Consider the following 16,067-nt stretch of genomic DNA (forward strand, 5'->3'; position numbering starts at 1 on the left):
GCACTTCAAAATACGCTTATTAAACTGAATGATAAACAAAGAATACAGCCAAATATTTCATATTGACATTTAAAACATGACCATCTAAAAGTTTAATTGTTTGTAGCACACACATCTGAAGGGAGATGATTAAAAAGGGATTCACAGCGTGCTCGTCGCTGTCTTTCGACGAACGTTGATGACGACATCTTACCACGACGGAAGTGTTTTGTTTATTTTGTAGTTGCATTGATAACGGCTGACAGATGGCAGTTGATGTTCTTATATTACATAAACTTTAGTTTCAACATCTATTGTACTGTGACAATAGCCAGTGTTGTGTTACACTGACTGTTTCGACGACTCCTGACCAGTGGCTAGCGTTGTTAACGACTCGCCTTGCTGCTAGTAACATCGGTATTTGAAGCTAACATGAAGCTGCAGTTTTTGTTTCGGTCACTAGTTATCGCTAGTTGTTTTTTTTCAGTCTGAAATCTAACATCTTACATTTTACTGACTTTAACTGCAGGTACAGCTAACCGGTGAATCCGACAAAAGACGTATTCACGGCAAGTAGAATGTTTATCTAAATAGTAGAACATTTTTTTCATTGTTTTCTGTCATAGTGATTAGAAATTTGCATTTGAATACATGTAGTAATGTTAGCTTACAGTGCATGAGTTAAGCTAGTGATTTTGCACTGAGAGGAGAAAAGGTGATGTCTGAGGTCAGGGTTAACTTCTGTGAGCCGGAGTCGGGGACATGCGATGACCAGGGTGGATCGTCTGTTGACCATGTAAAATCCACAAGTAGTGAAGCCTCCAGACCTGACCCGCAGGGGTAAGAGTGTCAGTCACCCTATTCACCCTCCATTTACAGTCTGTTTTGGGATTAACTAGTAAGTCAATATGGTCTTCTCATTGCTTTCAGTCTTGTGCCTGCTGACCACCCATCCTCAGATGTTAGCCCCTCACCTTCTGCTGAGACAAGTGGCTTGTTGTCATTACCATGGGAGATGGTAACCCATATTGCCTCACACCTCCCTGCTCACTGTGTCATCACTGTGCTGCCAAAGGTTAGATTTACTTATTGGTCATATCAATAAAATCCCTTTGAAATGTCTTACTTATTTCTATTTGCATTACCCCCACTTGTAGATCATTGGTATATTTATTATCCATTGTGAATGTGATGCATCGCCCTTGTGTACATGGTGCACATGCATGTTCTTACCTATATGTAAATGAGACAAGCAAGGTGCTGTTGTGATTTGGCACTATATAAATAAACAAATTGAATTGAAACAAGAACCCATGCCGCTCCACAGAGGATAAAAACTCCAGGGCACCTTTCAGTATTTGAGATGTTTTCAACATTTTATTGAATAGCCTTTTCTCCCTTTATAGGTCTGTCATGCATTAAGCAATGTGGGTAAGGACAGCATGGCATGGCAGCTGCGAGCTCGCAGATTAATAGGATCCAGAGCTAACTTTCCAGTGGGGCCAAGGGAGGACTTTGACTGGCCTACTGCTTGCTTAGAGATGGAGCAGCTGATAACCTGCTGGACAAACCAAAGCACATCTTGTGGCCAGACAGACCCAAGAGGATGAAGAGGAAAAAGAGCAAGTGGGACAGCAGCAAAGGGCAGAACAAGATGGGGAACCAGCTGCTGAAAGACAAGAAGATGGTAGAGAGGGTGAGATAGAAGGAGTAGGAGTTGCAGCACAGGAGGTGGCATATGGTGTTGATGAAGGAGTGGAGGTGGCAATGGAGGGTGAGGATGGTGAAATACAACCCATTGTAGGTGGGGACCAACTAGTAAGATTGAGAGAGGAGTTGGAAGAGAGGCTGGAGGATAATGCAGCAGCACTAATAGAAGAAGAAAGGGGTCATGGTATGGAATTATATGCTGATGAGGGACAAGATGGTGACTTGGTAAATCCCAGGAATCTGCACAATGTAAGACAAGTAGACACGATGCAACGTCAAACCCCCAGAAGTCCCAGTCCACCCCCGGCACTGGAATGCATCACTCTTCCATCGGGGCACATTGCCCAGGTCAATTCAGTCCTCCTTGTGGGCGGTGAGGGGGCAGTTTGTGCCACAGGTTCCAGAGACTGGAATGTTAAGCTGTGGGATTTGCAGGCAGGCTCTAATGGCACACTGCTGCACACATTAGGAGGACAGGGTGACTTCAGCACTCATCGGGGATGGGTCTGGTGCCTGGCATCTCAGGGACCTCTTCTGGCTTCAGGGGGCTTTGACAGCACAGTGAGACTCTGGGACCTGGAGGCAAGTGGAGCTAAAAGGGGCCTCATCAGGGCTGGGGCTGCTGTCCTGTGCTTATCTTGTCAGACAGATGTGCTGCTGGCTGGTACATTTAACAAAAGGGTCAACATGTATGACACCAGAGGTGAGGTTGTTGAACTCATAACCTAATTTAATGGCTGAATGATCTTAATGTAACACTTATTTTATGTTATTTGGTCTTGATAATTAGCTTAATAAGGAATTATAATAACAAGCGACTTGGATTTGAGATAGATTTTGTCATAATTTTGTCTACAGCTGCTGAACCACTGGTTAAAAGCCTCCGTCTCCATGGTAACGCTGTAATGTGCCTAGCTGCAGATGATAACTACATTATCTCTGGGAGTAAAGACTGCACTGTGGCTGTCTATGACCGCAGGGCAGGCAAAGTCTTGAAGAACATTCGGGTAGATGCAAACACACAGACATATTGTAGATGTAGTTTCTCGTGTTTGTGCACATACGTCCTCAGATACATCTGTTTGCCAAGACTAACTCCAACCAACTGTTGCAGCTGAAGTCCTACCTGCTCTCCATGAGCTACAGTGGCAGTGAGATATGGGCAGGAGACAACAGAGGCATGCTCCACTCCTTTTCCATGGAGACAGGAACATTAAAACCCTTATCCCAGTTTGACGTAGGACACACAGCTCTGGTAACTGGCATCCACAGGTCGCCTGGAAGCCTCTACACCAGTTCATCTGATCGTACTGTCAAGGTAGGAAGAGGCAAATTCATTGTCACTTCACCTGTTTAGATAGTATTTTTTCTAAACTCTGTTGGGTTTTTTTTGTCTGTACTGCAGGTACATATTCCTTCTGCACCACCAAGGACATTATGCACGCTACATCACCACGCTGGAGTCAATGGGGTCAGTGCTTTGTAACACATCCCACACACAGTTAAAATGTGAAATTATTTCCCCTCTGAAGATGATGCAAAGTTTGTCTTTATGTTTGTAATCTGTACTAGATTACATCCCTGTGACACTCTCATCCTTGCTTTTCTTGTTTCTGTCTTCAGCTAAGTGTGAATGCTGGTGTCCTTGCTGTAGCCTCAGGGGATGTGTGTGTGGACATCTGGAGGCCCAGAAAATGAAAATGCAACACCTGCAAACTGTGAGAAGACTTGAAAGCAGGGGTGACCTGAAGCCTATCAACACCATGCTTGTTTCAACATTTTAGAATAAGGGATACACAGAATAGGCAACATAAAGTGCAAAGCATTAAAAAGGAACAAAAAAGCGATGTCTCTTGTCTTGCAGGCTGGCTGTCTGGCCACTTGTAAGTAGAAATAAAAAATACAATTACATAAAATAGGGGCAAACAAATAGTTTTATTATGCTGCACTGCCAAACATAATTGTTAAAAGGTGTTTCTGACAATATACCATACCTTCCATTTATTAAATTAGGTTGTAATGCTAATACTATTCCTTTCATATTGAAATTGTTTAATGGAAGAGGAAAAGTTTGAGTCAGTTGTGTTGCTTCCTTCAACATCCCATAGACATTTTTTATTCACACATTTGATTACAGGAAACATGTTTATTGCTAATGCCTATCCCTAGTATTTTGTCCCAGTACTCAAAGCTTCCAAAGACACTACATTCAAAAACATTCTTACACGTACAGTTTAAAGTGAAGTAACTACAGACCACAGTAAAGAAACTGCTACACTACTGCTACACTACTGCTATACTACTGCTATGCTTACAAGTTGAATGAATTCATTCAGTATAATACAGAAACCGATATTGTAGAAAAAGCATTAGTTACTTGTCATATATAACAAATTACTTATGCCCGAATCCTCTGTGACACTGATCATATTTGAAAAACTATTTATTTGAAAACACTTACAATCAGCAATGTTAATCAATGTAGCCTGTTTAGAATGCCTGTATATATGTTTTATTGTCTGTGTGGGTGAGAATCTGAACATTGTATAACTATTTAATTGTTTGAATAAATCCAACTATAAATCATTTGTGCATTACTTGGTGGATTCATCTGTTACAACACTGGGAAAAACCCTGAAAATTTAATGTCTGAATTTTTTGCTGGAGTTGTTCAGTGCTCTGATGGAACATCTTGGTGTTGAATGCTTGGACATAACATAATTTGAGATTGCTATTTGTTATGAGCTACTTTCTGCTGATTAAAGGTGACTTACGTCAGTTTACCCTCGGATTTCCTCATTACTTTAAGGCCTAGAACATACCTTTGAAGCATAAATTAATTATACTGTCATTTAAAACAGCAATATTAATTTAGGTAGAAACAAAAAATGAAACTGCTCACCAGCTTCTAGTATGTGCTATGTGCAGCATTGCAAAGGTATACACCCCAAAAGAAGATTTAAGGTAAATGTTAAAAAACACATTTGCTAGTAGAAAAGTTGTGGTTGCACTATCACACAGAAGTTGTCCATGTAGCAGTGTATAATGTGATGATTGTCTTTGCTCAGGAGTGTCAAAGCAAGACACAGGTCTTCTTGTCTTTAAAAGGATTTGATGAGGCAGAAATTCCAGTGAGCAGAGGGTCACTGCGCCTGTGGTCCTGACAGTACTGAACCAAGTCTGCTGCTGTCAGGGAGATCTGCTGGGTCAAAGGACAACATGACGGCACTTTACAACATTTTTTATTTACATTTTTGCCCCTAAAGAATTTAAAATATTCACTGGACACTATTACATTATTTGAATTATGAAAATCTATAAAAATATATCACCTATCTTGCATCTAACAACAGATTTTCAGTTGGTTACATACCTTAATCCTCTCCATGCTTGCCTCGAGTCGAAGTTGATCCACAAGCTTTTGTGCCTGAACAACACTGGTGCTGCTGCTGCACATCTTTCCTGATATTGCCCTTCGTCTAAAAACTCAGTAAAAGTCCCACTATGTGGACCAAAAGCAGCAGCAGGAAATGGATTTAGCATCAGCAGTATCCAAAAAGTCAGTTGTGCAGGAGAGTCTGGTGAGGCAATTTCCTGACTCCCCTTTATGACCTGTACCACCTTTTTATTCGCTGCTGGGGCAGTTCAAAGGCTCTGTGATATAAAAGGTCACACAACACAGAGTTGGAAATGTCACAAACATCACACAGCACTTCACAGTCAAAGCTGATGAAAAGATTATTGGCTAGGGCAATATTTTTTATGCTTCAGGTCTGATGTCTGTCTTTAAGCCACAATTACAGGTGTTTGTGTTTTGCAAATGGCGTGGCAGATTTGATTAAAATTGGTTTGTGAATTTTATTATTGAGTAGTTTATTTGGTAATAGATTAAACTACTCTTTAGATTATTTGGTGATTACTTATTGTTTCAGAAAGAATACATACAAAGTATAAGTCGGTTTGACACATGCTTTACAAAATATTTAAAGTACAAAGCTAGTAATGTTTTCTATTCAAAAATCTACCCTTTGGTTAATAAAACAACCAGTGCTGAGGGCTAGACTTAAACCCTGTAAATAGAAGAAAATATATTGCACTAATTACACATTTGTGCTTTAACTACAAACAAGGCTATCAAAGTAAAAAATATGGCAATAATTCTCTTCTAATAAAAAAAAAACATAAAAATATCTATCTTACCATAGAGACATGATGTGGAACGAGCAAAGGAGCCAGTATAATTGGAGATAATTTTAAAATGCACTGACAAGTGATTAGTAAATAATAATACATCACCATGTATTAGTTGATTGTATATTTTATTAAGAATCTGCATCTGTATTTTCCTCTGTCCCATAGTCTATGGTGAATTAAAAGTTGAGAAATACTCCTAAAAGTACCTCAAAATCTACTTAAATACAGCACCTTAAGTTCATATTTATTAAACTTCACACAGAATAGATTTTAATACAGACATCTTGATGCAATTAAATATAAATTATTAAGATCTGCACAGAAATATAGTTTGGTCAAGTTTGTCCCTTCGCACCTTCCGTATTCGCTGCTCGCTTGCCGTAGATCATCCATGCCGTGTTTACTGGACTCTACATCTGCAGAACCCGTCTCGTTATTTCCAGTGACAAGTGTTTAATTCTTAGTTACAGTCATCACCCAACATCTCTGCAGTACTAGGTATGTTTTCATCTCTGTCTTAACATGTTTAGTCACCGTTAAAACCCGCGCATTGGATAAACTAGCTCTTAGTTAGCTTGTAGTCAATGCTAATGTCGGTCCACATGGATTCAGTGTTCAACAACACCAGCACCAGTTGTTTTAGCTGTAGATAGTCAGGTTAACTGAATTGTGTATCTTAAGTTGTTGTTAGTTTTGTTAGTTCATGTTTAAGGCTGGTTAAACGGGATCTTCAAGGATGTTTTTACAGTTGAGTTACATTATGCACAGTGCATCCAGAAAGTTTCCCCCTTTTTTTTTGTTACAGGCTTATTCCAAAAGGGCTAAAATTCATTAGTTTCCCTCAAAATCTATCTATCACTGTAATGTCAAAGTGAATTTTTGCTATTTTATTTAAAATAAAAAAAATTTCATGTATGTTCCACAGTTAAGAGTGCATGTCAGAGCACAAACCAAGCCATGAAGTCGATGGAATTGTCTGTAGACCTCAGAGACAGGATTGTATCGAGGCACAGATGTGGGGAAGGGTAGAAAAACATTTCTGCAACATTGACTGTCTCAGTAAGCAGAGTGGCCTCCATCATCCATAAATGGAAGTTTAGCATCATCAGGACTATTTCTAGAATGGGCTGCCTGGCCGAACTGAGTAATCAAGAGACAAGGGCCTTAGTCAGGGAGGTGACCAAGAACCCGAGGGTCACTCGGAAAGAGCTCCAGTGTTCCTCTGTAGAGAGGAGAACCTTCCAGAAGAACAAACATCACTCCACCAGTCAGGCCTGTATGGAGGCCAGACAGAAACCCCTAATCATTAAAAATTTGCCAAAATGCACCTGAAGGACTCCAAGGCCATAAGAAACAAGATTCTCTGGTCTTATGAAGCTAAGATTGAACTTTTTGGCCTGAATATCAAGAGTCACATCTGGAGGAACGTAGGCACAACTCCTATGGCCAATACCATCCCTACAGTGAACCATGATGGTGGCAGCATCACGCTGTGTGGATGTTTATCAGCGCCAGGAACTGGGAGACTAGTCAGGATTAAGGGAAAGATGAAAGTGACGGGGGGGGACAGTTCATCTTTCAATAGGATAATGACCATAAGCACACAGCCAAAAAATAAAGGAGTGGCTACAGGACAACTCTGTGAATGTTCTCGAGTGGTCCAGCCAGAGCACAGACTGAAAAAATTGGACTTCTCTGGAGAGATCTGAAAATGTCTGTGCACCGACGTTCCCAATCCAACCTGATGGAGAGGTACTGCAAATGAGGATGGGAGAAACTGTCCAAAAATAGGTTATACCAAGCTCAAAGCATCATACTTAAAAAGACTTGAGGCTGTAATTGCTGCTAAAGGTACTTCAACAAAGTATACAGTAAAGGCGGTGAATACTTTTTTTTTGTTTTTTATTTTTAATATATTTATTTATTTTTTCACTTTGACATTATGGGGTATTTCATGTAGAATTTTGAGAATTAATATATATTTTGAAATAAGGCTGTTACAAACCTTCTGGATGCACTGTAGATGAATTCATGAAATATGCAACACCTAATTTTTCTGTATGTGACCACAGACTGAAAGGTCTATATCTGTTGTTACGTTGTGTAGTGGGTGTCTGCTTGGTGATCCTTAGTTCTCTGACAATATGTCTCTTGCAGGAGAGATGGCGGACCATGCCCCTTCTGTTGCCATGGAGGCCGTCCTCAAGCCCAGCTGTGATCTACCTGAGGATATGCCGAAAATCAGAGGCTATGATTTCAACCAGGGGGTTGATCTTCAGGCAGTGCTGAAGTCCTACCTCACCACAGGCTTCCAGGCCAGCAGCTTGGGCTTGGCCATACAGGAAATCAACCACATGGTGAGTGGTGTTGAACAGGATTTTACTGGTGAAGATCTCAGCAGTAAAGTAAAGAGAAGTTTAAAAAAGACACAAAGTTTTCTCATTACAGCTTTTATTGAAACTACTTTTAAAAGGATTACAATTTCTTAAAAAGTTTAAACCTGGACACAAAAACAAAAAATAACAGCATGGTTGGAAGATGGAAGCTGTCTTTTTTAAAATTTGAGAACACTGACCTTTTAATAGATACAAAATCATCTTGTGAATGTTACAGTATTACCATGTCTTGTAATGTTTTTGTAATATTGACTGTTGTTTAATGTCTTCACACTCACAGATAGAGAAGCGTCTTGAGCCGGTAGAGGCAGGTGAAGGAAATGAGTATGAAGAGTCCGGTGACTCCTCCTGCAAATCAGGCTGCACCATATTTCTGGGTTACACCTCCAACCTCATCAGCTCTGGAGTCAGGGAGAGCATCCGCTACCTGGCAGAGCACAAAATGGTAGAAATGTAGTTACAATATCTAAAACAGCTTCAACTACATTACTGCTTTAATTTATCAGAACTAGTTTCTTTGTTTTAGGTAGATGTGATTGTAACCACAGCTGGAGGAATTGAGGAGGATTTGATCAAGTGTCTAGCTCACACATACCTGGGAGACTTCAGTTTACCTGGCAAGGAGCTACGTCTGAGAGGGATCAACAGGTTGGCGACTAGTGATACAATTCAGCTCCAGCAATATTAGTGAGCTTTACATGTGCTGGTAGTCACATGTTGTTTGCTTTGCAGAGATTGAGTCGAGCTGTTCCCTCGTTCCCAGACGTTTTGTTAAGCTAATCATTTACTTGTTATTGCTTCATGTTTAGCATTGCAGTCATCAGATTGGTTTTATTTGTTTAATCTAACAGTTTAAGACATTTTTGGTGTTTAACAGATACTCGTATGCCACATTTCCTAACTTGTTCATTTTCATTTCACTCTCCTCCTCTTCTGTTCTCACTGGCTGTAGAATAGGAAATCTGTTGGTGCCCAACGATAACTACTGTAAGTTTGAAGACTGGCTCATGCCCATTCTGGACCAGATGTTGTTAGAGCAGAACACAGAGGTGGGCCTCTTGTTGCACCCAAAACTGGAAATGGTTGTTAGACTGATGTCTGTGCAGACATGTCTTCTGATGCCACTAGCATGTTTTAATCACCTTGTTTTTTTAAGGGCACTCGTTGGACTCCCTCCAAGATGATTCATCGACTTGGCAAAGAGATCAATAATACTGACTCTGTCTACTACTGGGCATACAAGGTGAGCCCATGTTTACAGTATATTGAGTACATAAAGTACCACACTTAGTATTTCTGTTTGTAGAACATGCTAATATGTTCTGTTTTCAGAATAACATTCCGGTATTCAGTCCTGCCCTCACAGACGGCTCTCTGGGTGACATGATCTACTTCCACTCGTTTAAGAACCCTGGGTTGGTTTTGGACATTGTGGAAGGTAAAGTCATCATTATTGGTACAGGAAAATATCATCACAGGTGTTCTAGTTGGTCATATCATGTGTGTGGTCTTTATTTTAGATATCCGCCGGTTGAACAGCCAGGCAGTGTTTGCCAAAAAGACAGGAATGATCATCCTGGGAGGAGGTCTGGTTAAACATCACATAGCCAATGCTAATCTTATGGTAATTTCTCTTATTTATACTGTCTCTGGCTTTGTAACACATTTAGTTTGCAATACATACATGAAGTATGGTTTTTCAAAATAATGGGTACTTTTACTAATGTTAGCTGTTAGTTATTTAACATTTCCATGGCAGGACTTGGTATTGGCCCTTTTCCTGTAAGATGTATGTAATTTCTGTAGTTGGCTGTCATACAGCAGCACAAATACACAGAGCAGGTTGCCCATTTTTAAACAGAACAAACAAAGCAAAACTTCTCACAAACCTCTTACTCCTCTCTTCCCTCTCCTTACAGAGGAACGGAGCTGATTATGCTGTGTATGTGAACACAGGCCAGGAGTTTGATGGCTCTGACTCAGGGGCTAGACCTGATGAGGCCGTCTCCTGGGGCAAGATCAGAACAGATGCCAAACCTGTCAAGGTAATCATATTTATCCCAGCTATGACTACGACCAGGTCAGGACTAATGGTAATATCATGTTTTAAGCAATATAATTATGTTCTTAGATATCTTGTTGTTAGATGTTATGTTGAGGTGTCTTCATTTTTTCTGCTTCAGTTTTTGGCAGAACCTGTAGATAAAGCACCTCAGAACCTCAACTCTGACCTGCTACACTGAACTACAAATTTGATAAAGAAAGTGGTTTAAAACTACAACTGTGGCACTTCTTGACGTCTTTTGGCTAATTGACAGGTTGTTTTCTGTATTTCCGACATGCTTCATGTCAATACATCATTAACATCCATTCAGATACAGTACAACCTACCTCTGGCAAACATTAGTAATCTGACATTGTAATACCCCTTTTGGTCTCAAGATGACAGTGTCTGCACAGCATTTAACTCAAAGGTTTACTGTGGCATCAAAGCACCAAAACACAAATTTGAAAACCAAGGTCTGGCTTCAGTTAAGTGTAGCTAGTGTGTAATGGAACCTAAATATAACAATATTACTGAGAAGTTATATGCCGCTCTGTTTGCTTGTTCCCAGGTCTATGCAGATGCCTCTTTAGTTTTTCCTCTCATGGTGGCTGAGACCTTCGCTCTCCATGCTGACAAGCTAACCGCGGGCAAGAAAACAGATTAAACGGTTTCTTCCTTAAAAGCTGTCTTAGAAACAACAACAGCCAGTTTTTGTTCCTCTGCTTCTTCTGTATTTGCTTGTCTATTTGAACATATGAGTCCTGTCCTCTGAACTTTTCTTATACATGGTTACGGCTCAGCAACTTTAAGAGGCAGCATTGCTATATTGTACATATGTACTGTGTAGTTATTACCTTCCTACTGAATAGGAAACGATGGTGAGGGTTTCCCATCCTAATGCTTCTAATAGCGGCTAATGGCATGGATAGCATGCTATAGCATGTGTAGAATGCATCAGCATCTGAGTTTGATTGTGTGAGAGTGTGAGTGAGAGAGCGAGTCAGACAGTGATGGCTTTTTACCCCATAGTTTTAATTTATTTAAGTTTAGTTGTAAAATGACACAGTCACTTGAATATTACTGTACTTTATCTCAGTTTTTATATGACTATGATATTATACCAGTACTCACATTATTACCCTCATTACTTTCTTCTCACCGCTACATGATGGAAGATATGCAAATACAGCTTGATAAATCAGAAAGCAATTATTTATTCCTGTGCTTAATTTGGTTTCCCTGTACAATAACAATGGACTTTGTAGATCTGTGTGAGGACACATGGACTCCATCAGGTGATGCTTTACTTCATAGAATATGTTGGGGATTTTTGTTGCTTATAAAAGCAAAAGAAATGTTTTACAGTGCACGACTGTTGATGTGTAATGAACAAACATTCAGAATATTAAATAATGATTGACTGGTGGGTTGGCATTGTTATTCTACCACTTTAATTTTTATCAATAAGTATCTTTAAGTTCAGTAATGAGTACAGAACTACAGCTCTGCCATGAATTCTACATGGACTAATTTTATATTCTACTTTTTTAACATTGGAGAAAATAAGTTATGGTAAGTAAATTATGGTACTGGGCACATAGATAAATGTGGACTACATTATATTGAGAGAAAACGAAACAAGTCATATTGTTTATATAAGTAGAAGCTACTGTTTATCATACACACCTGTCATCACCAACAGTCATTCAGAAAAGCGGCCAATTAAAAACCAGAATTCATCATGTTCTATCTCTAATTCATGTCCTCATATTAAAACTCAACTACATTGTGCGTCTGTTGTCATTCTCTTAAATTCACTAAATGAGTCAGACGTCTTCAGGTCGTCACTACGTTGAATTTGTTCCTTGTCTATTTTTCACCTTTATCGCTTTTTGTTTTGTAAACATAAACACAGTATTGACCAAAACGTAACATAGGCGTCATAAATGTATTTCATTAAATGTTATCTATTTTTTATATATGTAAACTCTGATTCCAACTGTATACAAATGTCTCCTCTCCATTAATGAAGACACTGTACGCATGTTCAGTTGGTATCAAACCTGCACAACTATAATCATAAGATGCTCCAAAGCTTAAATGTTCCGTTCACTTCGATTCTGACTGTGAGATTCTCCCCTCGAATCCCCAGAGGGACTTATAAGAGCATCACAGCGAGTGTGTGTGTGTGTGTGGTAAGTGCTTGCTCATACACAGACACAAGCTTTTCACACACCCAGGCAGAGTGCATGAAGTGTACTGTAGGTGGGACACTCGGCTCTTTCCCTTTCTGCTGCCAGAAGAATTAACCACATAATCTAGTAACAATGATAAAGACATTTCCTATTGCAATGCATCAGTGTGCTATTGTGGGAATGGATATTTCCTGTGGCTAATCACTGCTCCCATATCCTTTACCAAAACTCACTCTTATGTTCATGATGGAGTTATTTTTGCAATCTTTAGAATGGAAATGTGGCTAGTTTTTATCTAATGTGTGTTTAGTATATTGACTGATGCTGTTTAAAGTGTTAGTGTGTGTGTGTGTGTGTGTTTTTTTTTAAAATGGGAATGTTGACCTTTCCTTTTTGGAAACAAAGATGGAGAAGTGAAATTGGAAATGGGATAAGGTCAACTTTACCAAAACCTCAGCCCCATGTAACACACACACACACACACACAAGAGTTGGGTGTTCCTGTCTTCGCACAAGCTGCTTTTCCATTCAGTCTTTCTATAATTTCCTACTGGCGATGGCACTGTGCGAGCGTGTTTACTCAGGGCTTGACACTTGAAAGATTTTTACTTAAAAGGCAGTGGTGTATGGCTTTTGAGCTCTATAGAACCTTCTGTTTGTTCTCTGCTTAATGGAAAGATTACAGGGAGGCTGGGAGAGCTGAAAAGAAGAAGACTGACCTTATGTGTGCGAATGTGTGTGGATGAGCTGCAGTCGTGCTATGATAATATTGTGCGGCGTCTGTGTGTTTGCCCCTTCCTCCTCTGCTGAACAATTGGTACACTGTGTGATGTGCAGGGCCCTAGCAGTCATAATGGCAATTATGTCTTCTCCCAGCCAGATTGGCAGTTTTTTATAGTGGGAGCCAAAGAGACGAGAAAGGGAGGGAGAAGGGAGAGCTGACCTGCTGCACAGCTGCAGGGTGGGGTGAATCTGTGAGGAGTGGAGGGACAAAAAAGGAAACAGTGGATAGATTTGTGTACATTTGTATATTTAGGTCAAATGCATGTGTAATTGTATGTGTGTAATTCGTTCTTTTAAACTTGAACTTTCTCTGAACGGTGTCGTCGTAATGTCAAGCAATCATCTTCCAGATAATAGACTTTTATTAACACATGCTCACAGCTATACGCAAATGGTATTACCCCACCCCACCTTTTGAAACCAAGAGCACTGTACTCTGTCCTGTTGCATTGCCTTGACTCCTTATCTCCACCTCTGTTTACCTGTTATGTTGCCATAGGAACTCCCACCTCGAAGCCTATTGGCCAACCTGAAGAGGTAGCAGCAGGTGAGGGAGTGCAAGTGCGTGGGTTTAAGGAGGGAGGAAGAAAGATATTTCCTGAGAGAGGAGGGGCTGACTGAGACACAAAGGCAAATATTCAGATATAGATAGTAAACATTAGAGCTGTAAATGTATAGAAAGGAGATAAAGACTGACAAATGGCAAAGAGAATAGCGGGGCGTTGATAGATTGTAAATAGAAGGTGGATTTGCTTTTGCCTCTACCTCATCCTGCTTTCTTAGAAGCAGGAAGTTGTCAGTTGAACCGCCGTCTCCTCTTCTGACGCAGCTGGCTGAGGCTGATGACGGCCTTGTCTCAATGTTTCTATAGTAACCAGCCGACAAGGACAAACATCCGGATTACAGCTTACTGCCCTGTCACCATTTTTCATCAAATTTGTTATAATCATGGCTTAACCACTGTGCATTATCACTGGTCACCAGGGTTACTGGAAAATAAAGAGATGTGTGGTGACAGGTTTGACTTTACGTGTCTAGATACTTAAAAAAAAGTTTGTCTGTTCACGGTTGAATAAACTAAACATGTTTTATTTACAGTTATAGAAGTTTAATTATATATGATGAACATTATTTATCTTCTCGAACAGGGCCTGCAGAACATCTGGACCAAGATCCATTTATAAACTGAATATTTACAACAGCAGACTTGACAGATTTCCTTGATAAAGGCCAATAAAAAATAAAAAATATTATTTTATATTAGTTTATTATTATCAAACTCATCTTAACTAATGCAACTTATTACTATTTTTACATTGGTGAAATTATAACTTGCATACATATCAGCAGCTACTCTACTTTGTTAATAAAGGTAATAAATGTTTATGACACAATGAGTCTGCATTTGTAGTAGCTATATAATAATAATAATAATAATAATAATAATAATAATAATACGTTTTTTATAAATGTATTTTAGCTCTTTATTAATTTGATTGAACCGTTGTCTCCTGAATAAAAAAAGACAAGAATCTCTGTAGTATTTTCCACAATCTGACAACTCAAAAGTTATTTTTTGGATTAAATTTGGTGATTTACAGGCACGACCTGAAAATAGAACAGTGGCGAGTTGCGATTTTAAAATCCCATGCAAAGCGACCATTATCTTATTTCAAATATTTTAAGGCATTACTGCTAAAGATGTATAAATATTTATATGAACTTTATTCATATATTACTTATAAGTCAGACCTTATGTGAGGTTATCAGTGATGACATAAACCAGTATCCAACCTAGAGTGCAGAGAGTTTAAACAGTTGCATAATGTTACATTACAGCTTAAAGATGAAACTAATGTCAAAAGAGAAGAAGGAGCATCAGCAGTTTTCATATATAGGTTACAGGCGCTAGCTAAAGGAAATATTTGTGTTAGCAGTGCTGTGTGAGCAAGTTTCTTTCTTTTTTGTTTTTTGTTTAACCATTTTTCTTTCTGGTTTGAGCTTGTGTTTTATTATGAAGACTTGGCCTCAACTTGATTTTACCTTGACTTGTGACACCTATCCAAGTGATTAGAAATGCCAGTCAAGAGAAAATGTCAATCTATATTAATTAAATTAAATGCTTCAGTAACATGAGCTCTCAGTTACTGTTTTTTGATGTCTGCCTGCGAGCGCTCAGTCACCTCAGTCAAATAGATGTGTCTTCCCTCCTTTTTTATTGTCAGTAACATGGTACCATATTTGAATATTATTGCCTCTAGTAAAGGCGTTCAGCTATGCAAATGTGTGGAAGAGGTGTTGGAGTGTTTGCAAGAAGCTAGATAGTTAATGTACCTTAGACTCTTTTTTTTATTTGAAGTAACATTTTTTTATGTGCAGTATTTAATGTGACCTGAAAACACATTGAAAAATTATTTTACCACTAAAATTAGCAAAAAACTAAAGTCAGCTTCTTTTATTGATGAAAAAAGCGGAACGGCTGTTAGTCAGTAAAATCTCCTGGTGTAATCTTTAATGGAAAACCAGCAGATTCTCAACCCTCTGTGGCACATTTGATTTCCTGTTCCTGACCTCTACTGAGATAAGTGTACGAACAGGAGGAGAGAGAGAGATAGAAGTAAAGAGTTAAAGCTGTGCTGTGATCTTGAATTTGTTCTGCTATGGAAGACAGGATTGACAAAACACAAAACACATACTGGTTTTTAAGATATTTATTTTAATTTATATATTAATATACATATTTGTTTAATCAAGCCAATATTT

General features: G+C 39.1%; 3 protein-coding genes across 4 annotated transcripts; 2 read left to right on the forward strand and 1 right to left on the reverse strand.

Annotated features, from left to right (window-relative positions):
• The first annotated feature begins 201 nt into the window (after positions 1-201).
• Positions 202-4,275, forward strand: fbxw9 (F-box and WD repeat domain containing 9). Its single transcript, XM_026361305.1, is given in 8 exon segments — positions 202-819; positions 910-1,054; positions 1,386-1,553; positions 1,555-2,392; positions 2,548-2,696; positions 2,804-3,007; positions 3,095-3,160; positions 3,313-4,275. Coding segments are annotated over 8 exon segments (1,767 nt in total). The 5' UTR covers positions 202-697; the 3' UTR covers positions 3,388-4,275.
• A 487-nt stretch (positions 4,276-4,762) lies between these two features.
• On the reverse strand, positions 4,763-6,125 carry LOC113160681 (guanine nucleotide-binding protein G(I)/G(S)/G(O) subunit gamma-12-like). 2 transcript variants are annotated; one of them, XM_026358054.1, is made up of 3 exons: positions 6,115-6,125; positions 5,063-5,138; positions 4,763-4,888 (listed from the first exon to the last, which is right to left on the reverse strand). In XM_026358054.1, the coding sequence occupies exons 1-3, from the start codon at positions 6,123-6,125 to the stop codon at positions 4,763-4,765; spliced, it is 213 nt and encodes a 70-aa protein (XP_026213839.1). The 2 variants fall into 2 exon arrangements, with proteins under 2 accessions (XP_026213839.1, XP_026213847.1); XM_026358062.1 differs by lacking the exon at positions 6,115-6,125 and having other exon boundaries at positions 5,063-5,152.
• A 123-nt stretch (positions 6,126-6,248) lies between these two features.
• dhps (deoxyhypusine synthase) lies at positions 6,249-11,752 on the forward strand. The gene is made up of 10 exons (XM_026362970.1): positions 6,249-6,381; positions 8,041-8,240; positions 8,560-8,724; positions 8,806-8,927; positions 9,232-9,328; positions 9,436-9,522; positions 9,612-9,717; positions 9,800-9,903; positions 10,199-10,324; positions 10,895-11,752. Exons 2-10 carry the CDS (start codon positions 8,046-8,048, stop codon positions 10,988-10,990), a joined length of 1,098 nt encoding a protein of 365 aa, XP_026218755.1. The 5' UTR covers positions 6,249-6,381; positions 8,041-8,045; the 3' UTR covers positions 10,991-11,752.
• The last annotated feature ends 4,315 nt before the right edge of the window (positions 11,753-16,067 follow it).

The sequence above is a fragment of the Anabas testudineus genome, chromosome 8, assembly GCF_900324465.2.
Source record: "Anabas testudineus chromosome 8, fAnaTes1.2, whole genome shotgun sequence".
Classification (NCBI taxonomy): Eukaryota; Metazoa; Chordata; class Actinopteri; order Anabantiformes; family Anabantidae; genus Anabas; species Anabas testudineus.